Below are 22,334 nucleotides of genomic sequence, written 5' to 3'. Positions count from 1 at the left end.
TGAAAAGTGAAAAAAATGTCAAGTTTAAGACTTTAAGATATTTTTTGCTATTTTTTCACTTTAAGAACAAAAAGTGCAAAACGTGCCAAGTTTAAGGACCAATCACAACCCTCAATTTATCAAAATTAATTAAATCAACACATGTCTAAATTAATTTACACTTTTTGTTTTTCATCAACAATTTACATTTTAAACTCAAATTAAAAATAATTAATACTTTATCATGTCTAAATTAATTTACATCTTTTTGTTTTTCATCACCAATTTACACTATAAACCCAATATAAAAATAACTAATATTTTATTATATAATCTCTATCTAATAACTAAAAATATAGCTAAAAGTTAGAGAGGTTGCAACATTTAGATTAATATGAATATATATTTATATCAAAAATTTATTTTATATTATTAATTGTAATCAAACTAATTGTAATACTATTGTTATTAGTAATTGTAATCAAACTATAATTAGAATAACTATTATTGTTATTACTATTTAGAATCAAATTATATTTAGAATACAAATTCTTCTTATATAAACGGAATCTTACAAAATAAATCACAGCACACGAAATTATTGAAATCTCCACGAACCAGCTGCTACTTTTATTTTTCTTATATAAACTGAATCCTACAAATAAAGTTATTCTTTTGCAAGACATCAATAAGAGCTCGGTCAATTGTGTAATCAAAATTAAGATAAATGAAACTCTACTTACACATGCAACCTTTATATGATTTAGCGTTTAGTATTTACATAAATAACTCAATATCTTTATAAGTATATTTTTATATTTAAGGTATAAGTATTCTTTTTTTGTTCCATATACTAATTTTTATACTAATAATGTTGTAAAAGCCGTGTATTTGTTACGGGTCTAAAATCTAGGTGGTTTATTACTATTCACCAAATGCAGTTTAAATAATTTCGTTAGTCAAAGTCTTTTTTCACAAAACATCATGAAGCACAATTCCAAAACTTCAAAATGTTTAAAATCCAAAAAATTCAAAAAGAGAAGCAAAAGAAACACACCCATTTAGCGGGAACTATAAATAATTCAAAATTTTCATTCTATCTTCCTATTGGTCCATCCCACTTCACACGGATCGCAATCATCCCAATCCAACGGCTGACAATCCTTCCTCTCACAATCCCAAATCCCCCTCTCCAAATCTCTCTATATATAGCCAAATCTCTAATTCTCTATCATCAAACACACACACACAAACACACCCAAATTCTCTCTTATCATTTTTACAAAACTTCTCTTTAGTTATCAAAAAAATTCAACAAATGGAATCACAAACAAAAGCAAAGAAAGGTTTCGGAGGCCGAAAAGCCGGTGCTGGTCCACGAAAGAAGGCCGTAACCCGTTCAATCAAAGCCGGTCTACAATTCCCAGTCGGCAGAATCGGCCGGTTTTTAAAAAAAGGCCGGTATGCACAACGTGTCGGTAGCGGTGCCCCTGTTTACCTTGCTGCTGTTCTCGAGTATCTCGCAGCAGAAGTACCATCTCTATCCTATACAATGATATTTATGTATTATATATTTATTTATATATGTGTTTTTTTTTAAATGGAAAAATAGGTGTTGGAATTGGCTGGAAATGCGGCGAGGGACAACAAGAAGAACAGAATAATACCTAGACATGTATTGTTGGCAATCAGGAATGACGAAGAGTTAGGAAAACTGTTGGCTGGTGTGACAATTGCACATGGTGGTGTGTTGCCAAACATTAACCCGGTTTTGTTGCCTAAGAAAACCGCCGCCACGAAAGAACCAAAGTCGCCGGCTAAGGCTGCCAAGTCACCTAAGAAGGCCGCGGCTGCTTAGATGGATTAATAATTAATTGATTGTTGAAAGTGTTTTGGTTTGGTTTGGTTAGAGATGGTAGAAATAGTATGTATGGTTAGTTGATGTAATCAGGTGTTATTAATGAATCAATGGAACTTCTTGTTTCTTACCTATTATTTGTTAAGATTATTATTATTATTAGTTTTATAAATTTAATTAATTGGATATCAAATTGTTTGGCCGAACTGTAGTAATTATAATTTTTAAGAATTAGATCTAGATCCAAAATCAATATTCAATAACCATAATTGTAGATGAAAGTTATTTTTTTTTATTTCTATGTTCTTAAACTATGAACCTCTTTAGTTCTGCCGTTAAAAAAAATAAAAAAAATAAATTTACCTCTTTAGTTAAGTCTGTAATATCGTGTTGTCTTCACAATGAACTTCACGACGTGAGTAAGTAAAACATAAAAAAATTACTACCCGCTACGTGTTGTTGCAAATTGCAACATCTATGTTAACCCCTTGATTAATACGAGTATATGTTTGATAAAACCTTTTTGCATTTCAAAACTACTTCAATTGTGTAATTTTCCAAAGAAATTTATGCAGGAACTTCATGGGCCGAACCAACTCAACCAAATTCTATTTAATAATCAAAATTTTAAGAAGAGTGACAGATGGGTTCGAACAGAAGACTAACTACATAATAATGATAGAAATTGGCATGTCAAAGATGGCGCTTTAAAATAGTGTCCTATTGCGAACTGCGTAAACAAAAGTTATCTAATAAGTTTCTAATATAAAAGCATTTATCCCATACGGGGCACAAGACCACACTGTCGATCCAAAATTTTTGAAAACAAGCACGATCCAGATTTATTCCCTGTTATACATCGTCGGAAGGGCCAAGTGGCGTCATCTCTGTCTCCCTGATGTCATTTCTTCTCCATCTAGAATGCAATGACGTAGATAAGTATATATCTATATTTTCTTCTAAATTTAAGTGGAGAGTGAGATGATCACGTACGTTTAGACTATGCGATAATCAAACAGACTTGTGCAGCATTTGGAGCAGATGAGATGAAACTGTCAGTGCAGTTTGAAGCGAGTATCTACTAGCACCTAGATGTAGCATACAAGTAATTTATTCAACCAGGCTTTCAAGATGATCCAGCACACTATCGAGTTTGTTAGACTAACCATTCAAGACATAGTGACATACAGCTAAGGCTTCGAATCTGCACCATTGTAGTCTTTCTGATTCTATAACATAAGCATCTTCTTCTTTTTTCTGAACGACATTCTATTCTATTGTACTCCTAAATCACACACATGCCTGGAAATCAGGACTCTCACAAAACCACTATCACTATTAATTTTCCATCACATTTGCCCCCTAACCTGAAAAATACAAAACATAAACGACTAATAAAATACATAAAAACTTGTTGACAAGAAATACATAACAAACAGGTGATTCTAAAATTTCAACCAACACAAGCAGGCAACATCGACCCTCTATGATTGAACTCGTATCAACATCTAAATTAAGTTGGAAGGCTCAACTCAATACTCATGGCTAGAAAAGACCAGATAAAGTTCCGACAAAACATTATTATACTATTAGATAAGATCAGATTATAATATGTCGACTATATTGCTGTTTGCTAACCTGAACCAGGCAATCGGCAAGGAAACTAGCTCTTTTTAGTTGTAATTCCCCTCACAAGTCTGATAGTTTTGGTTATTTGATAAACTCAACTTGCCCCCCAGAACACTGCTACACATTAAAAGGACTTATAAAGTTATAATTGGTAAAAAGTGTTCCAATTTTATTTTAAAAGCTGGTAACATGAAATAAAAAGTTTCCAAAGGCATGCATATGTAGAAGATATTAAAACATAAGTAGTATGCCAAACAGCGGTTGTTGGATTTATATTATGAGTACAGACCAGAAGTGAACATTTAAGCCACAATAATTAGTTTCTGAGCTTAGACTAGATTCAATCACTCAAACAATTTCAAGAACCACAGGTGTAACCCTCAAAGGAGTATTACCCTGGAAACCAGAGATGACAACATCAACCCATGTATACGAAATAGGTCAATCCAGGTTGCATTTAATAGGTATGGGTCAAATGATTAAACTAAAAAGATAGCAGTCAAAAGATTTAGTCAAACGGGTCAAAGGTCATCTAAAGTTTATTGAAATCCTTACAAAGTCTCAGTCATCTAATTTTATTAAATTCACTTTTAGTTGCATTTATACATATTTCGTAATCACAAGAACACATTAACTAGTTATAAGATGGTCAAAAGGGGTTGGTTGGCCAAACCAGCCTAACCCAAGCTCCAACCTGTATATTTTGCGAGTTCTACTTAATATTATGTGTTACAGGTAAAGCGTAAATGTACTCATTTCACTCTCAGATATTGAACTCGGCAGGTGAGTAAATTCATGTCAACATTTCAAACTTAATAAGTAGAAAAAAATCAGGAGATTAAGATTTGCTTTGATATTACCTTATGTCAAAGAAGATTAACGAAGTTTGTATTCTCTTCTTCTAAAATGAGTTAGAGCCTCAAAAATGCATCGAGGAATGTTATGACTGCCCATGCCAAGCAGTGAACACTTGGGATTCTCCAAAATACATCCCAGGTTTGATTCCCACCAGCTTCAACCATGCTAATCTAGCTTCATACACAAAATCAGACGAATCTCATAATTCAGTGTCCAAACCCCATAATCTTCTTTTCGGTTTTAAATTATGAGCTATTTATTGTATACTATCCACTATTATTAAGGGAAAAAATAAGGATGAAAGAAAAATATCGAAGAAAATGCATAACCCACAAATCAAATAAATTAGCTACATAATATTATATATTGTCTTTACACCATCCTTAGTAAATACAAGTTCTGATTTATCAATTTTAATTTGCTAAATTATCAAGTCAATTCAGAATTAGAACTTTCTTCATCTACTTTCTTTCAGTCTCCTTTTTTGGTTCATCATATCATTATAGATTGCATTTAACACGGGCTAAGAACATAATTCCGCAAGTAAAATCAAGTTACAGATGACATACTTGGACAACGGACAACCAACCACACTCACATTATGAAAAAATATAGCTCGAGAGTAGCAACTCTCAACTCTGCCCAGCAATTATATAAATGTCCAAAGGAATAGGACCTGAATCACCTCAAAAATTAAAACTTCCCCATGCCCAATTTTAATTGTCCACATCCATGAAAAACACATTTTATAAAATAGGTTTTACTAATGAAGCATTTACTCGATACAATGCCTTTTAAGTTTTAACCTTGCATTTAAGACAGATCTGACTTCAAAAGCTGCAATAATAGTAAGGTATAATAGGAAACTCGAGACAAAAGATGTCTTTCTGTAAATGCGGACAGCTATTTTGAGACAAACTAACAGATTAGAGACAAATTAATGGGAAGGAGGGAGCAGCTTATAAAATCCAAAAAATGTAGCAATTTCTACTAAAAAGTTAACAAATTATGAATCATACTAAAGTTTACTAACCATGACAAGCACCCACTGGTTGCATGATAAGTAACTCTCGTTGGTGACACATGACCACCAGAAGAAGTGAAGCTGCACAAGCAAGTTTGACATATTACCATAATTACCTCATATAGTAACTACTTCAAACGATATTAAGCTTTATGTGGCACAAAATCTTACATTGATCATTTCATGAAAACAAAGGCTAAAATAGGCATCATAGCTGTAGTATAGTTTGATCTGCCTTCAACCCTCTTGTTATCATGTCATCACGGAATTCAATTGCTTTGGTCAATTCTCCAGCCACACAACAACCCCGTATTATAATATTATATGCCACTATATCTGGTTTCAAACCCTTATCGATCATGGAGCCCCATAGTTTAATTGCTTTTTGTATATCACCGATTCTACAATATTCATAAATAATGGTTGAGTAACTTACATGGTCAGGTAATATGCCACTATTATACATCTCTACCAAAGCCTCAGTAGCTTCTTGAAGTCTACCTACTTTACAGAAACCCCTGATCAATATATTGTACGTAACAGTATTTGCTAGAGACCCTTCAAGCATTACATTGTGAAGGACTACTGCTTTTTGCATATGCCCTTCGTTAGTAAGGCAGTCAAGGAAGCACCCATATGTAACATGATTCGGAATTATGCCATTAACTAGCATCTCCTTGAATAAAATTTCGGCATCATCAACATATCCTAATTTACATAAACAATCTATAATTACGGTGTATGTCACAACATTAGGGTTGCATCCTTCACCAATCATTATAACCCAATACCCAAGCGCTTTTCGAAGATCTCCTGCTTTGCCAAAAGCGTCAATTAAGCTAGTATATAAAACATTATCAGGCTTCATTGCCCGATCATGCATTTCTTTCAAAAAGTATAGTAACTTAGCTACATCACCATGTTTAGCGGATCCATTTATAAGCACAGAATAAGAAACGAGGTCCATTTTGATCCCATTTTCCACCATCTCGTTGCAAGCATTAATTGCATCATCGAGACATCCGTTCTGGCAGTACCCTTGCAAGAGAGCACTATAACACATTTCATTTAGCTTGTGATGCTGCTTCTTAAGGCTATTTACGAATTCTTTAGCTTCAGAAACCTTATTTATCAAACAAAGACCACTTATTAACGATCTAAAGGTATACGTATCTGGTTTAAGACCCCTGTTCACCATATCATCAAACAGTTCAAATGCCTTTATCGTATTTCCTTCTTGACAATACCCCTCAATCATCACATTATACGTTATCTCATTTGGCATGATATTTCTTTCCACCATTTCATGAAACAAAGCACGTGCTTCTTCCATCCTTTTTGCACGACAGAGACCAGAAATCAGTGCAGTAAATGTATACGTGTTTGGAAAAACCCCTTTTCTCGTCATCTCATGATACAGCCTCAACGCCTTGGGCACATCTTTTTGTTTACAACAGCCGTCTATCAAAGACGTATATGTCGCAACAGTCGGATTTAAACCTTGACAAACCATATCGTCAAAAAATGATTCCGCAATATGTAGTTTTCCTAACCTACAAGCTCCAAATATTAAAGAATTATACGGATAAACAGACATTCGTATACCTGCATTATTCATTTCTTCAAGAAGAGCACGTGCACTATCAAGATTCCCTCTTTTGCACAACGAATCGATAATAATCGAGTAACTAACATCATTCGGGGCTAAACCTTTCACACCCATATTTCTAAAAAGCTTTTCCGCTTCAAGCACATGCCCCTCTCTACACAACCCGTTAATCAACGCATTATAAACAAACAAACTCGGCACCCCTCCAACACTCTCCAAATCATTCAAAAAATGATACGCACCAATAACATCCCCGTTTTTTCTCAACCCATCAACCATACCCGAAACAACCGCCTCACTTGGAACAAATCCCGCCTCTACCATTTCCCTAACTAAAACCCGAGCACTCTCAAACCGCCGCAACTTACTAAACCCCATAACTAAACTACAATAAGTCACAACATCCGCTTTCAAACCCTTCAACCGCAACCCGTCCTTCACCTCCATCGCCTCGTCCATCCGTTGCCCTTTACATAGCCCGTGAATCAACACATTATACACAACAATATTCCCTTCATTTTCCAACCGTCTCCCCATCTCCATCGCCCTATCAAAATCCTTAACCTCACACAAACACCGAATCACAGTACTATATATATACACATTCCCCTCAATACCATCTTCCCTCATCTCATCAAAATACCTCAAAACCAAATCAAACCGACGAATCCTAACCAATCCGTTAAACACATCGCTAATCGTCCTAATCTCGACCCTCAACCCCTTATGTTTCATCAAACACAAAACCGTAAACGAGTCCAAGATTCGTTTACTTTGAATAAACACATTAACTAGCAAATCAAACCCTAAACTAGTACTAAAGTTCAAATCTTTATAACAATTATAATAACATTCAAACATAATTTCGACATTTTTCGACCCGGGTGTTCGAAACAATAAAGTTTGGATTAAGGAAATTGCAGGCCATAAGTAATTAGACTGAGCTAAAGAATGTATTAAAATGCAAAACGACATCGTCGAATGATTAAAGTTTTTATGTAAGCCTAAAAAATTAAAAAAACGTAAAGATGATTTTGGAAATTTTAAGGTGTTAATAAGTACCTGTTCTATGTGGTGCGGTTTAAGGTTGTTGTTGTTGAAATATGATGATGTTTCGTTATAATTTTGGTTGGTTTTGATTATGGTGGTGAGAGTGGAGATTAGGTTGGTGTCGGTGGTGGAGTGGTGGGTGTCGGTGGTGGGGTGTGACGGAGATGTGGTGGTGGTCGGAGATGGGCGGAGGTGACGGTGACGGTGACGGTGACGGTGGATGTTTTTCATTTTTAGGTGGAAAATGAAAATGTTGAGAAGTTTGACAGTGGTGTACTTTAGGAACGATAAATTGAATTGAACACTTCAATTTTTGGTCAAATTAGAGTCTTTATTTATTTTTAATTGAAATTCAATTTTTTTAAAAATGTTTCAAAGTGAACTAAGTTAATATTAGATCAAAAATTGCATAAATTTCACTTTTACCCAGCTAAAATAGCGTCAAATAAATCACATTACTTTTAAGTTTTAAACCTAATAATAAAATGCTAAACAAAATCACATATTCGACGTACATATATTATTGCTCCAAGTCCACGGAACTTAACATACAGATGGTCAACTTGCACAACGACAAATATCAAGTGCTAATAAAGATTTACATACAAGTTAGTTAAACACTTCTGCAATCGTTTACGCGCACTTTTCATTGATGAATTAGTGGAAAATCATACACCCGAGTATAGCATATCGAGCAAAATGGCTGATTAATTAGCATTATGCTCATTGCAACTCTAGTGGAAGGCCAAAAGCTCCAAGGGAATCTTGTAGTCAGATATGTGTTAGTTAAAACTCTAAAGATACAAATATAACTTTCACAGTAAATAATTATTTGTTTAGCTAAATTACACAAGTTGGTTTCGTGGTGTAGTTGGTTATCACGTCAGTCTAACACACTGAAGGTCTCCGGTTCGAACCCGGGCGAAGCCATTTTGTTTTATTTTTTGGTTTTAACTGACTTTTTTAGGCTCTATAGTTTTAGTCCATATTAGCTTTGAAGTGTTTGACTTTGCGACTGAAGTTAACCATGCTTCATAGAAATTGAATAAGTAAGATCTTAAACTTGTGTAAGCTTATTACATCTTCAGTAGAAATTTTTTTTATCTTTGTCGATACTCGATCGCTAACTTCACTTGGATTTTTTAGACCCGAAGTTACTACAAGAAAAATGTATGATGTTAAGATCCAACAAGCTGTTAATCGCGTGTTTTATTTTTCATCTCTTCACTATTCTTGATGTAATATTCAACGTAACAGGATCTATGAAAAAGGGTCATCAATCAGAAGGAGAACGAAAGACTTATAGAATCCAGATTTCTGCTTTCGATAGGTAATGGGACGCATGGTGGTGGACTTTGACACGAGCTTTCAGCAACAGTTTTAAATCGCCGAAGTTTTACTCAGATCCCTCAAAGTTTGTTTAAAGGCAATGATTTCTGCACCGAGTATGCAAGTGATGTTTCACGAGTTCTTGGAATTGAAGCACGAATTCTAGGCAATAATCGAGCACTGCAACTCACGATAGAAAATCCTAAAAATTAAGTTGAGCAGCTTGCTTTGAACTGACTATGGATAGTGGTGTAACCTGCCGTTTCTCAAAAGCTCCACGATTAAATTTTAAACTGACCGTACATATTGCATACAAACAATGCATATAAACGCGGCCTTCTCAATTTAAAAGAATAATTATCGTTAAATACAACAACCCAAAACATCAGCTCAGGAGTCCTAATTAAAAGGCCTGCTTGATTCTTGTCTACAAGTAATACAAGTTAGTTGTTGTCTCAAGCCACCAAGACTTACTTGGTATCAGCTTTGCCGATGGTATGTAAATCAGTTAGTCAGTTAACTTATGGCGAGGAAATATAAGCCTCAAGATTGAACATAGTATATTGCTTGTATCAACGGTTCCAACATGATGATGGCCAGTACCATCGCCCATCGGTGCATCAACCAACAATAGATAGTAACGTCTAACGATATGTATGTCAAAGATATAACTCTCATGAATCAAAGCATAAAAATTGTCATTTCAAAGGGTATTTTTTTTTTTTATCAATGTTGTAGCTATGTTTCGACGGGCAAATGGCTTTTAATTAAAAACGAAAAGATATTTGAACTGTGACTAAAAGAACCAAGTAAAATAATGGCTAGTTTCCTTGATACTTACATGGTTCAGGTTAGGATTACCCACAGACATGTTGTTGGTTTGTTGCGGTCTCGTTGGAACTTCGTGTAATTTTTACTATGGGTCTAATCATATATAGAGGGTCAATGTAGTCTGCTTGTTATGTTTCCCGCCTTCCATAACACAATCACCTATATATCATGTGTTTCGTGATGGTTCATGGTTTGTTTTAGTACAAATGAAAAGAAAGATGAACAGGAGTTGATTACATAGTATCATTAGGAAAACCTTTCAAGTACAATAATGCAAAGTTAGAGCTTTGTGCTGTTGGCCTCTAGTTTGAGTCCATATAGCCTTAAGTATTGCCTTAATTTGTGCCTGAAGTAGCTGATTTTTCACTCAGATCCCACAAAGTTTGTTTTTTTGTAGGCAATAATTTGTGCACTGCAACTCACGATATAAAGACCTAAACCTTAGAACATGTAGATATTAATTAAGTTAAGCACTTACATTGACCTGACTATGGAATGTGGTGTAACCTGTCGTTTCTCAAAGCTCGCAGATTAAATTTTAAATAGAGTGTATTGCATAAAAACAAATGCATATGAACACGGCCTTCTCAACTTAGGAGAATAATTACCGTTAAATGCAACAACACAACATCAGCTCAGGAGTCCCAAACAGAAACAATACAAGTTAGCTGTTGTCTCAAGCCACCACGAGTTACTTGGTATTAGTTTTACTGATGGTATGTCGATCGGTTAGCCATGGTCAAAACTTATGCAGGGCAGCCAGTTAACTTATGGGGAGGAAATATAAGCCTCAAGATTAAACACAGTATTGCTTGTATCAATAGTTCCAGCATGATGATAGTCAGTACCATCGGTGCATCACTTTCATGAATCAAAGCATAAGAATTGTCATTTAATTTTTTTTTTTTCTTGTTGTAGCTATCAAAGCATAAGAATTGTCATTTTAAAAGAACAAAGTCAATGTAGCCCGCTTCACTGCTTGTACTGTTTGCCGCCGGTCATAACACAATTACCTATATGGCTATATATCATGTGTTTCGTGACGGTTCATGCTTTGTTTTAGTACAAATGAAATCTAAAAATGAAATGAAGAATAAAATCACATATTTGATGACATATACCGAGCAAAAAATTGCTCCAAGTCGACGGAACTTAATTTACAGATGGTTGACTAGCACAGCTACAAATATCAAGCACTAGGAAAGCTTTACAAGTTAGTTGAACACATCTGTAATTGTTCCTTTCGAGCACCTTTTATTAACCGATGAAGTAGTGAAGAATCATACACCGAGTCTAGCATATCGATCAAAATGGCTGATTAACTTGCATTATGCTCACTGCAACTCCAGTGAAAGGCCAAAAGCTCCAAGGAAAACTTGCAGTCAGATGTACAAATTAAAACTTCTAAAAAATACAAATATAACTATCCCATTAAATAACTACTTTTTTAGCTAAATAACACAAGTTGGTTTCGTGGTGTAGTTGGTTATCACGTCAGTCTAACACACTGAAGGTCTCCGGTTCGAACCCGGGCGAAGCCATTTTCTAATTTTTTTTTTGTCAAAACTGCAACTTTTTTAGGCTGAATAGTTTTAATCCATAATTCCATATTAGCTTAAGTGTTGCCTTTGTGACTGAACTTAACCATGCTTCATATATAGAAATTGAATAAGTAATATCTTAAACTTGTGTAAGCTTATTACTTCTTCAATCGAATTTCTTTTATCTTTGTCGATAGCTAACTTCACTTGTATTTTTGGACCCGAATTTACTAGAGAAAAAAAAAATGAAACTTGTGATATTGAGATTCAAGAAGCTGTTAATCTCGTGTTTCTCTTTTATGCTGCTCTATTCTTCACGTAAGACTAAACGGTACAAGGCGCGAGACAACGTTACTTTTCCAATTTTTTCTCCGAAACGCCCTCGAAAGCCGTGCAACGCCATGAACATTGCCCTGTTGGGCGTTATTGGTCAAATAGCATTGGTAGGCGTGAAATAATTGAAGCCTTCAATTTGTAGAAGAAAAAAGACGTTGGAGAACCAAACGGCTCTTTCAATGTTTTTTAATGTTTTTCTTTTTTTTTCACTTAACCCCCTTTTATTGTTTTTCTTTTTTTTTTTCACTTAACCCCTTTTTATTTAATATATATACACATATTTCACAACCATATTTTCACAACTATCTATCTATATACAAATTTTTATTCCATTTACACACAATTATTCATCCTTTCATCTATGGAGCCCAATGATATTTCTTCATCATCTTCATCATCATCTTCTATTATTCTATGGGTCTTTGACGAATACGATGACGCCGTCGAAAGTGCGGTAGTGTTAGCCATTAACTTAGTTAGACATGTTGTGGCCGAAAATGAAGATGAAGAACCACCACCGAGGGGATTTCATAGTAGGGTTGTTATTGATAGGCGACGGGAGGAGGCCGAACAACGGTTGATGCAAGACTATTTTGTTGATGCACCAACATTCAACCCGAGGCAATTTAGGCGTCGTTTCCGTATGCATAAACCTTTATTTTTAAGGATTACCGGTGACTTGGTGAGGGAGTATAGGTATTTTCAACAAAGATATAATGGTGCCGGGAAGCTTGGTTTCACGCCGATACAAAAATGTACGTCCACAATACGACAACTTGCATACGGTTTGGCTAGCGACCAACTAGACGAGTATTTGCACATGTCAGAAAGAACTTTAAGAGAGTCACTCCAACATTTTTGTATAGGTATTTTACTAAAAACTTTATATTTATACTCCTTTATAAAGATTATGCACCCCCCTCAAATTAGAAATAGTTACTCATATGTCACATACGAAATTACTAAATTGCCCCTTAATAAAAACCCACTATGGAAAGAGTTTTATAAATTACCAACTTTGCCCTTAATGAATTAATTTACACTATAAAACCTTATTTTAATACTTAACACTTTAAGCCCTTATCTTCTAAAAATTTCCACCTACACCACTTGACACTACCACCACCACCAATAGTACCATCACCGACACCACTAGACTGTCTTTTTCACCACCGTCGCCGCATTGCGCGGATACCATACTCGTATATATATATATATGGTTAATTGCATGTAATTCAAGTACTAGATAACTAGATATATAGCTATTTTCGATTAATATTAAACATATTTAGTCATAAGTCAGTCGTTGTACTCAAACTGTAGAAATTGGCACCCCATTAACGATGATACAGGAAGGATTAATATAGTTATACAGTGTGGACTCACGTTAATTAATAAAAACGTATTTTTTAATAAGTTATATTCGTTTTAAAAAAGCTATGGATAAGTTAAAAACCTCCTCTGTCATCAGACAAAGTTCCCCATTTCCACTTTTTTGTTTTGGCTTTTACAAGACAAAGTTTAAAACTATCCATTTATAAAGTTACCGAATTTTGCCTTCAGGAGTATCAAGCGGTTAAAAAGTTACCGAATTTTGCCTATCTTGCTGAGTGGGATTATTTAAGAAATAGCTCCAAGTTTGATGTGATAACCGATTGGAATCCAAAGGGTACTCTTGGTGAGCCGAGTAGGAAGAGGTCAAAGACGACGCCCGATTCGTCCGAGCCCCAAAGTGAAGGGTCTGCTAGACTGCTACGCGAGTTAATATCGATCTAAACACCACGGAGGAAGAGGGTGAGAGCTTGAGGGAGCGTCGGTATTACCGCCCAGGCGGTTTCTTGTGTAAGTCCGAATGTGGTTATGGCATTTGTGATATATGGACTCTGTTTTCTTGTGTTATGGATTCTGATGGGATTGTGATATATATATATATATATATTCTTGTTTAAGTTAAAGATGTATGTAGCTTTTGTCACCAACGATCCATTTGTTGTTGCATTGACTTTATATTGTGAAATGGCTTATAACATGGTAATAACAAATTCATTCAATGGGTATCTCAATAAAACTAGTTTATTTCCAGACAAACTGTGTCATACATACTTTCAGTCACATCCAAACCCAACGAATTTAGTGATATTTTGGACATTCTCAATTTTGAAGATTCTTTTTTGCAAATGTAAAAACTAAAGGTAAAGAATTGTAAAAAATAAAGTTTTATTAAAGAAAACATAAAACAAAAAAATAAAAAATACAAGTTTGGCCCACAAGAAGGGCTTCCTTTGAGAAGCCTTGCTCCAAGATAAAATGAGAGGAAACCTTGATGAGTGGATTGCCACTTGTTAAGAGATGCCCCTATGAAGGGCTTCCTCATAAAGCGTGCTCCCATTAGTCTAATATATTCAAAGTAATAGGATTTATGAAACAGGATCATCAATCAGAAGGAGAACAAAGAGTTATAGAATTGAGAATTCAGATTTCTGCTTTTGATAGGTAATGGGACGCATGGTGTTGGACTTTGACACAAGCTTTCAGCAGCAATTTAATTTAAATCGCCGATTATTTACTCACAACGTTTTTATTTAAAGGCAATGATTTCTGCACCGAGTATGCAAGTGGTGTTTTTACGAGTTCTTTAGAGATGGTAGCATGAATACTAGGCAATAATCAAACACTGCAACTCACGACAGAAAGCCCTAATTAAAACTAATCAATGAAGATTTGAAGTCAAGCACTTGCTTTAACCTGACTATGGAATGTGGTGTAAGTGTAACCTGCCGTTGCTCAAAAGCTCGCAGGTTAAGTTTTAAATATATATGCATATTGAACATAAACAAATGCATATGAACGTGGCCTTCTCAATTTAGGAGAATAATTACTGTTAAATACAACTCAACATCAGCTCTGGAGTCCCAAAAGGCCTGCGTGATTCTTGTTTCAGTTTGCTGATGCCTGATGGTATATACTATATATATAGATTGTTTAGCCATGGTCAAGACTCATGTAGGTTAGTTAACTTATGGAGACGAAAGATAAGTCTCAAGATTGAACACAGAATTGCCTGTATCAACGGTTTCAACATGATGATGGCCAGTACCATCAGTACAACAACCGACAATAGAGATTAACTTCTAAGGATATGTATGTCAAAGCTATCACCCTCATGAACCAAAGCATAAAAATTGTCATTTTTAAGTTCTTTTTCAATGTTATAGCTATGTTTCGATGGGCAAAATGGCTTTAGTTAAAAACCAAAAAGACATTTGAATTGTGCCTTAAAGAACGAAGTAAAATGGTCAGTTTTCTTAATGATTGCATCGTTCAGATTAGGATTACTCAGACATGTTGTTGGCTTGTTGTGGTCTCATTGGAACTTCGTGTGATTGTTACTATGGGTCTAATCACATAGGGTCATGTAGCCTGCTTGTATTGTTTGCCGACGGCCATAACACAATCACCTATATATTATGTGTCTCGTGTGGTTCATTGTTTATTTTAGTACAAATGAAATGGAAGATTAACAGGAGTCGTTGCTTACATTGTAGCATTAGGAAAACCTTTCAAGTGCAATAACGCAAGTTAGAGCTTTGTTCTGTTGGCCTGAAGGAGTGAAGGTTAGTCGTATAAAATTTATAAAATGTGAACCAAACAATTCAAAATTTATTTATTTATTTAAAAAAAAAAGCCCAGTTGCCGAGAACCATAAACCGAGAGTAGCAGATGGAACATAAATGAACACTTCATTGTGAAAAAGTAGTATTAAAACTCTATTATTACTTTCCGGTTAAATTATAGCATTGTAGTAAAAAGAGTAAAAACGGTTTCGTGGTGTAGTTGGTTATCACGTCAGTCTAACACACTGAAGGTCTCCGGTTCGAACCCGGGCGAAGCCATGTTTTTTTCCATATATAAAACTTTTATTATATGCTTTGACTTTCGGGACTTTAATCAATCAATTTAGCTGTACAAAATTAGCCATTCTTAAATCAGATTCGTAAGTGAGGTAAAACAATAGAAATCACAAAACAACCTCGCCACTCGGATTGTTCCCTGGAGGCATCAAGTTGAAATTGAAACGAGTCAAATTCATCAAAAAAGGAGGAATAACTAGAAGAAACAAGTCCAACAAACTAACATCTTGCGCCTTGCTTCAGACAAACTTTGATTAAACACAAAATGTTTCCAAGAGTGTCTGGTCACTACTCAGTATACCTCTGATGTTTGGCTATTGCTGCAGATATATACCATGAACTATAAGGAATTCAGCACGGCGAGCATTTGAATCAATCATCAAGTATATACATGTTAGAGCTGATAAAATAAAGATATTGACTACATGTATCACTTTTAAATTAATGTTATAGACAATTTGATGGCATAAAATGAAAATTTGTAACTGCACTGCTGAAAAGTACAAAACGAAATACAACACCAAGTTGCTTTTTAGTTTGAAGTCACGGTTGAGTAACCTTCAGTTGCTCAATAGTTCCTACACAAAACTTAAACATGCGCATTGCATACAAATAAATGCACATAAAGCCTTATCATAATTACTATAAGTTACAACAACCCAGCATAAGTTCAAGAAAACCAAAAGTCTTGTGCGATTCCACTGAAAAAGTACAAGTTAGCCGGCTGTCTAGAGCCACCAAGACTATAATGGTACCAGGTTAACCAATGGTCTGTAGATCAGCTAGCCATGGCTAAGACTGATGCCGGTCTCTTAACTTATGGCGAGGAAAGATGAGTCCTAAGACTGAATACAGAATTGCTTGTATACATGACAAGACAAAGTTCCAACATGATGATGGCCAGTACCATGGGTACATCAGCCGAAAAAAGAGACTAATGATATGTCGAGGATATCGCCCCACCTGCATTAAAGCATAGGAGTTATGTATCTAAAAATCGTCTCGCATATTACTAAAACCTTTTCCTTGAAAGTAGAAGAGGTCACACATCCAGAGCATCTTCAATGGCATAATTTTTTATTAAAAACTTTCACAGAAAAGACTTTTACTTGAATGGTAAGTGAGTAAAAGCTCTACAAAACCGTAAACACTTAAAGTAAATCTAAATAAGGAAGAGAGAAGGTATTTTTTCTACCAATAGATTAGAATCTTAAAATGTACTGTTAAAAAGTCATTAAATTCAATGGGGAAAAACTTCTAGAAAAGGTTGGTGTGATAGTAAAATGCTTTAAAATAATCTCCAATTAGAGGTTCAGGTTCTCTAAGTTTAATGAAATTTAATTTGCAACTCGAGGTGTGAAGTGTGTTGTTGGTTAATGGGCCAGAACTTGGATTATTAGTAACTAATGTGTTAAAGGCGATTGCAAAAATCGTAATATTACAATGTCACTACTATAAAATTTTGAAAACAGTGATTCATGAGGTCGTATGCATTAAAACACATTGGGCGACTTTCAACCCATATAACCCGTTTCATTTCTCTTTAGCTAACTTTTTCTATTTGACTAGTTTGAGATGAAGGCATGGTCCAAATCGACCTGTTCAAAAGTATATGGATCAAACTCTCAAAATTGCCACTCTATGCCATTTCAAAAAATCTTTGAGAAAAGAAAATAACAAGAACCAACCAACAAAATCAGTAACTCATGCTGTTTTTGCATCAAAAATTTCTATTATCAAACAGCAGCGATTTTTACTCACCGGGAAAAGAAAATCCAGAGCATCCCAGGCCGCATGACGAACAGCTCTTGTTGGATACATTGGACCACCAGGAGAAGTGAAACTGTACAAGCATGTTTTAAGTCTGGTGCTTGTAGTCATTCTCAGTTCCAGGCCTTGGAGAACTTTAATGTGGGATAGATAATGTAACAACACTGGTTCCACTTTCAATTTTTGAAGCTACCCCAATGACCAATCAAACATAACATGTTAAGACTTTCACCTCACTAAGTATGGTAAATTTATGAAACACATAGTTTACTGGTGTTACCTGATCAGCTAGTTCAATAACAAATATGTCTGCAGGACCCCCAATGAAAAAAGCATTTGGGAATACTGGAAAGTTCTTTAAGAAGCTTTCAATCTTGTCAACTGTCAGAAACCTTGAAGTCACATACAATACGTTTGAAGCATGATCCTAGTTAATCAAAAAGTAGGACAGCTGTCCAATACCTTGATTATAAAGGAATATGAATCTTGAAAGAAGATGAAAGAGATCGCGTTGTGCCTGCAAATCATAAAGATAAAATTAGTTGCTAAAATACAATCAACTCTTTATTGCAAGAATAGTTGCTAAAATACAATCAACTCTTTATTGCAAGACTCTAGATAATATTAATATCCATATGTATCATAGGGGTGTATGGATCTGTGCCTTGAAACTGATTATTTGATTGTCAATATAAGTCGCAATAATCAGTTTTTTAATGTCTGATTATCTAATTATCTAAGAGTAAACTCAAATCACTAATTGTACACTTTTTAACCTAATCTGAGAATCTTTTATTTTAATTTCACAAATTGTTACTACTATTTTTCACAGAAATGTCATTTTTATCTTATCAACTGATATACTAAACAATGAGAGCTTGTGAAACATTTAATTTAAACATCTGAGTATCTGGTAATTACAGCCTCAAATAGCAGAAGCACATCCCAAGTAAAAACAAATTCCACGACAAAATCACTTTCAAAACACAGATCTAAACAACCTCCCTAAAAATATGCATAGAGATAATTCTTTACCTGCAAAGGGATTTTCTTCAGCCTCTCAGGTACCAATGCAACGTCCACAAGAAGATACTACAACCAATTAAAAAAAAGTTGTCACGAAAGAGGTCTCTACAAGGCTTGCAATAAAGATAGTATAAACTAAAGCCCTCATACCGAGAAAAGACTATGGAAGTGTGTCGTGTTTGTCTGGACATCAATCCTACATAAAACGATAAAAGCTAATCAGGATTACAAAAATATAATCGTATCCCTATGCATTTCTGGGTGGACGTAATTAACAAGCTGCAATGAGTAAATCGAATGAGTGCAAACCCCATACCAGAAGATATTTGTAGCACCTTGCACAAGAGCAGATGAGTAACGAAGAAGAACATCCGCACTATCAAGTTCAACTTCAAATAACTGCAAGATGGTCATACAGCAGTAAGCTTAAGCAAAGAAAAAGAAAATAATTCAATCTATCACAGTTGACTTGTGCATTAAATTCGAAGTCTAAAAAGGAACTTTACATAATGCTAGAGGTACCAAACTTATGTAAACTAGGAACCCTATAAATGACGAAATCGTTCATAAAAATGGAATTGATAGATGTATACATAAATATATGTTTGGAACTCCCTACAAATTGTTCGAAACTTATAATAAGCTTGAAATAATTAGGAACAGAGAACGGATGCATGATTTCCATATTCAAGACATATATCGATAATGACAATGACTCAAGAAAACACATAGAATTAGCTCAACAGTATAATCAAGTACTGAATGATCCAAAGACTCTATTGGTATTTACTTCTGGAGTTTAGGTGTTCAAATGATTGATGAGTTTCTCGACTAGACAGTGTAAATGAATATAAATCACAAATTTTAACCTTGTAAGTTCTAAATAGATACAACTGCCTAATAAGTGTTCCGGATTGATGAATTTTATGATTAAAAATATGTTTCAAATTCAACAAAGTATATCTTATAAAAAAGGCGGTGCCCTGTATAAGTTGCATACCCATTTATGGAACAGAAGAGCAAAAATATGGGAGGCAAATGGCTGGCTCCAGAGTTGAACAATCAAAACAAGTATTGGCTTCCCAAGCTCAGGTTGCAAGGAAAAATGATCAGCAAGCACATCATAAAAGCATATGGGTGCTTTAGCATCTATCCATGAATCAGAAGCTGCATCTTCTCTTCCCAGAATTATAGCTGTTCCAAATTCATTCCAGAAAAATAAGACCATGTAAATACCCAACATAAGTCTTTGGTGAAAAGTTAAATGGTATTTGGTCAATATATACCAGTATTAAATGTGGCAATTTCTCACCTTCAAATCTTTGTCTGTTTTATATGTAACATACATCATTGCAGTAATAGCTAAATAATGAATGGTTCCAACTTAACCAATCAATAATGAAATGTCACAAAGTAAAAAAAGACTACTCTGTAAAGTATACTATTCCATATAATCCAATGTCATAAGTCGTACAAACAATATATTACAAATGGAAAACATTAGATGTAAGATCCCTTAGCAGAATTAATACACCTTTTTCGTAACTTGCTTGAGATCTACTTAAAATTACCACAATACCAACAAAATTTGATACCAATGTAACCTCAGAAACTGTCATATGTACGGCATTTTTACACCAAATCCATCAAGTACATTCCTTTATAACTTTTCTAATCGAAAACCACACCCTTTCTTAGACACACTAACAAGCAAATGAATAGAAGCATAAAACTTGCACCGAACAGTATTCCTTGCCACATACATATTTAATGTGAGTTAAGAGCCACCACAACCATTTTCTAGGTAAAAGGCGGTGAGTATACCCCCCATATTCCACATCAATCTTTACATGCTGAAAACAGCATTGACCGTATTCTATCCATACGACATCAGAGTATAGAGTGAATCCAAATCATTAAACCACATAGGCTAAAGTGAGAAAGCCGAGCCTACGGTTTTACACACCGGTCTAAAAACCAACTACTTCTTCGGATTGGCACCGCTCTAACGAACTTTCATATCATCATTTGATTTCTAATTCCTCCACAACCGTCACAACAACATCCTAACCGCATTTTTTTCATATTATTTTTATAATATTTTCAATAATTCACCAAATATTTTAATATAAAAATGTTAAACATATAGATATACCTCTAGCACGATCATCAACTTCTAAAGCTATATCGGCGAATAACGCTTGTAATAAATCGCGTCTCTGATTCGGTGAAGCTATTGCCTGAATAATACATACATATTATATATATATATATATTATATTATATCAATTTTGTATTTTAACAGATCAACCAAATTACGCATAATCAAAATAAAATTGTAATAAACTTATATTTATATTTATATCTATATATATAAGGATAAAACCTTATGAAGCTTTTTATCGATCTCTTGAGTAAGGGCAGAGAAATAAGCAGAGCTTTTTGCAGTTACCGCAAATGGAGACATTCCGCATTTGTTTGATTTCTGAAAACTTAAAAAAATTTAAATTTAATTATATCACAAATTATAATTAATTGTTGTATTAATTTATTATTTTAATTAATGAGAATCTGATACCGGCAGTTACGATCACGACGGTGACGCTGGCGGTGTGGGTGGCGTGGCGGAAAAGCGACACCGTTTAATAAACAGATATTTGTAATTATTTTGTATTATTATATAGATATAGATATAGATATAGAATAGATAATAATAGTAGTAAAGAAATTATTATTTGTATTTGTAGTAATTTTGTTGGAATCTGATATTAAAGACAAACTATTGGTTTTCGTTTGACTACCAACAAAATATGTAAGTAAATTTTCAGATATGTTATGTTGTTATCACACCTTAAGTTTATGTAAATATGTTTTTAAAACCATTTTTGGGTGTTTAATATTCATGTAAAAAGTTTTTCTGTGAGCAACTAAATTATTGAATCTAAACTAATTGTCACAAATACAAGACAAATCATATTCTCTACAATTTTTAAACACTAAACTTTGAAGTGATTAGGAATTTCTTTATTTAGTTGTATTCTTTAGCTAACTTAAGAAAATAAAGGATATGAGAGAAAAAATAATTTTTCAATCTAATCACCTCAAAAATAAGGGAAAAACTTTTAAAGAAAAAATAACTAACCTTCCCCCTTTAATCCTTTCCACTCCTTCCCTTTCTATAATTAAAAAAATTTCTAAAGAATGGATTTTATAATTTTTCTATCAAAACTTTTTTTCTTTCCACCCTTAAAAAAACTAAACAATACAGTGTTATGCACCAAGCTAACAGGCATTTTATGTTCTTCGATTTTAATTAGTACATTCGTTATGTTTTTTATCAACAAAGATTTGTTTCTTTTTATACTTTGATGATTTTAACGATAACGAGCTAGTATTGATGTATGATTTTTCTAATTTTTATTTACTTCTTTACTTACAAAATGTAATTATAATACAAATAATATAATACTGGAATAAATAGTATGATCAGATGTAAATGATAGATAAAAGGGACATACTAGTAAAAAAAAAAAAGTCAAAAACTAACTATGAAGTATGAACTAAGATAAGTTTTGAAGTATTT

General features: G+C 34.2%; 3 protein-coding genes and 3 non-coding genes across 10 annotated transcripts; 4 read left to right on the top strand and 2 right to left on the bottom strand.

Moving 5' to 3' along the window:
• Nucleotides 1-1,226: 1,226 nt before the first annotated feature.
• Nucleotides 1,227-1,969, top strand: LOC122607014 (histone H2A). The gene is made up of 2 exons (XM_043779932.1): nt 1,227-1,510; nt 1,592-1,969. Exons 1-2 carry the CDS (start codon nt 1,298-1,300, stop codon nt 1,835-1,837), a joined length of 459 nt encoding a protein of 152 aa, XP_043635867.1. The 5' UTR covers nt 1,227-1,297; the 3' UTR covers nt 1,838-1,969.
• Nucleotides 1,970-2,434: 465 nt separating this feature from the next.
• LOC122606486 (putative pentatricopeptide repeat-containing protein At5g59900) lies at nt 2,435-8,283 on the bottom strand. Of its 4 annotated transcripts, none has more exons than XM_043779335.1 (7): nt 5,520-8,283; nt 5,358-5,429; nt 4,327-4,498; nt 3,476-3,580; nt 3,004-3,204; nt 2,831-2,925; nt 2,435-2,753 (listed from the first exon to the last, which is right to left on the bottom strand). In XM_043779335.1, exon 1 carries the CDS (start codon nt 8,236-8,238, stop codon nt 5,557-5,559), a length of 2,682 nt encoding a protein of 893 aa, XP_043635270.1. In that variant the 5' UTR covers nt 8,239-8,283; the 3' UTR covers nt 2,435-2,753; nt 2,831-2,925; nt 3,004-3,204; nt 3,476-3,580; nt 4,327-4,498; nt 5,358-5,429; nt 5,520-5,556. The 4 variants fall into 4 exon arrangements, with proteins under 4 accessions (XP_043635270.1, XP_043635273.1, XP_043635272.1 ...); XM_043779338.1 differs by having other exon boundaries at nt 3,026-3,204; XM_043779337.1 differs by having other exon boundaries at nt 4,327-4,494.
• A 580-nt stretch (nt 8,284-8,863) lies between these two features.
• TRNAV-AAC lies at nt 8,864-8,937 on the top strand. Its single transcript has one exon. It is a non-coding gene; the product is annotated as a tRNA-Val (tRNA).
• A 2,697-nt stretch (nt 8,938-11,634) lies between these two features.
• TRNAV-AAC lies at nt 11,635-11,708 on the top strand. The gene has a single exon. It is a non-coding gene; the product is annotated as a tRNA-Val (tRNA).
• A 4,155-nt stretch (nt 11,709-15,863) lies between these two features.
• TRNAV-AAC lies at nt 15,864-15,937 on the top strand. Its single transcript has one exon. It is a non-coding gene; the product is annotated as a tRNA-Val (tRNA).
• Nucleotides 15,938-16,356: 419 nt separating this feature from the next.
• Nucleotides 16,357-21,421, bottom strand: LOC122607604. Of its 2 annotated transcripts, none has more exons than XM_043780618.1 (11): nt 21,330-21,421; nt 21,138-21,236; nt 20,907-20,991; nt 19,752-19,945; nt 19,068-19,150; nt 18,902-18,947; nt 18,761-18,817; nt 18,188-18,242; nt 18,006-18,106; nt 17,717-17,914; nt 16,357-16,918 (listed from the first exon to the last, which is right to left on the bottom strand). In XM_043780618.1, exons 2-11 carry the CDS (start codon nt 21,216-21,218, stop codon nt 16,748-16,750), a joined length of 1,071 nt encoding a protein of 356 aa, XP_043636553.1. In that variant the 5' UTR covers nt 21,219-21,236; nt 21,330-21,421; the 3' UTR covers nt 16,357-16,747. The 2 variants fall into 2 exon arrangements, with proteins under 2 accessions (XP_043636553.1, XP_043636552.1); XM_043780617.1 differs by having other exon boundaries at nt 21,138-21,243; nt 21,330-21,405.
• Between the last annotated feature and the right edge of the window lie 913 nt (nt 21,422-22,334).

This window comes from Erigeron canadensis, chromosome 7, assembly GCF_010389155.1.
Source record: "Erigeron canadensis isolate Cc75 chromosome 7, C_canadensis_v1, whole genome shotgun sequence".
In the NCBI taxonomy this organism is placed as follows: domain Eukaryota; kingdom Viridiplantae; phylum Streptophyta; class Magnoliopsida; order Asterales; family Asteraceae; genus Erigeron; species Erigeron canadensis.
This window is presented reverse-complemented; position numbering and strand designations above follow the sequence as displayed.

Bases quoted from the DNA above. Each gene is read 5' to 3' on its own strand.
- LOC122607014 (XM_043779932.1), top strand. From the start codon at position 1,298: ATGGAATCACAAACAAAAGCAAAGAAAGGTTTCGGAGGCCGAAAAGCC. The intron at 1,511-1,591 runs GTACCATCTCTA...ATGGAAAAATAG, and splicing joins TCGAGTATCTCGCAGCAGAA to GTGTTGGAATTGGCTGGAAA.
- LOC122606486 (XM_043779335.1), bottom strand. From the start codon at position 8,238: ATGAAAAACATCCACCGTCACCGTCACCGTCACCGTCACCTCCGCCCA.
- LOC122607604 (XM_043780618.1), bottom strand. From the start codon at position 21,218: ATGTCTCCATTTGCGGTAACTGCAAAAAGCTCTGCTTATTTCTCTGCC. The intron at 20,992-21,137 runs GTTTTATCCTTA...TGTATTATTCAG, and splicing joins TCGATAAAAAGCTTCATAAG to GCAATAGCTTCACCGAATCA. The intron at 17,915-18,005 runs GTAACACCAGTA...TCATTGGGGTAG, and splicing joins TTATTGAACTAGCTGATCAG to CTTCAAAAATTGAAAGTGGA.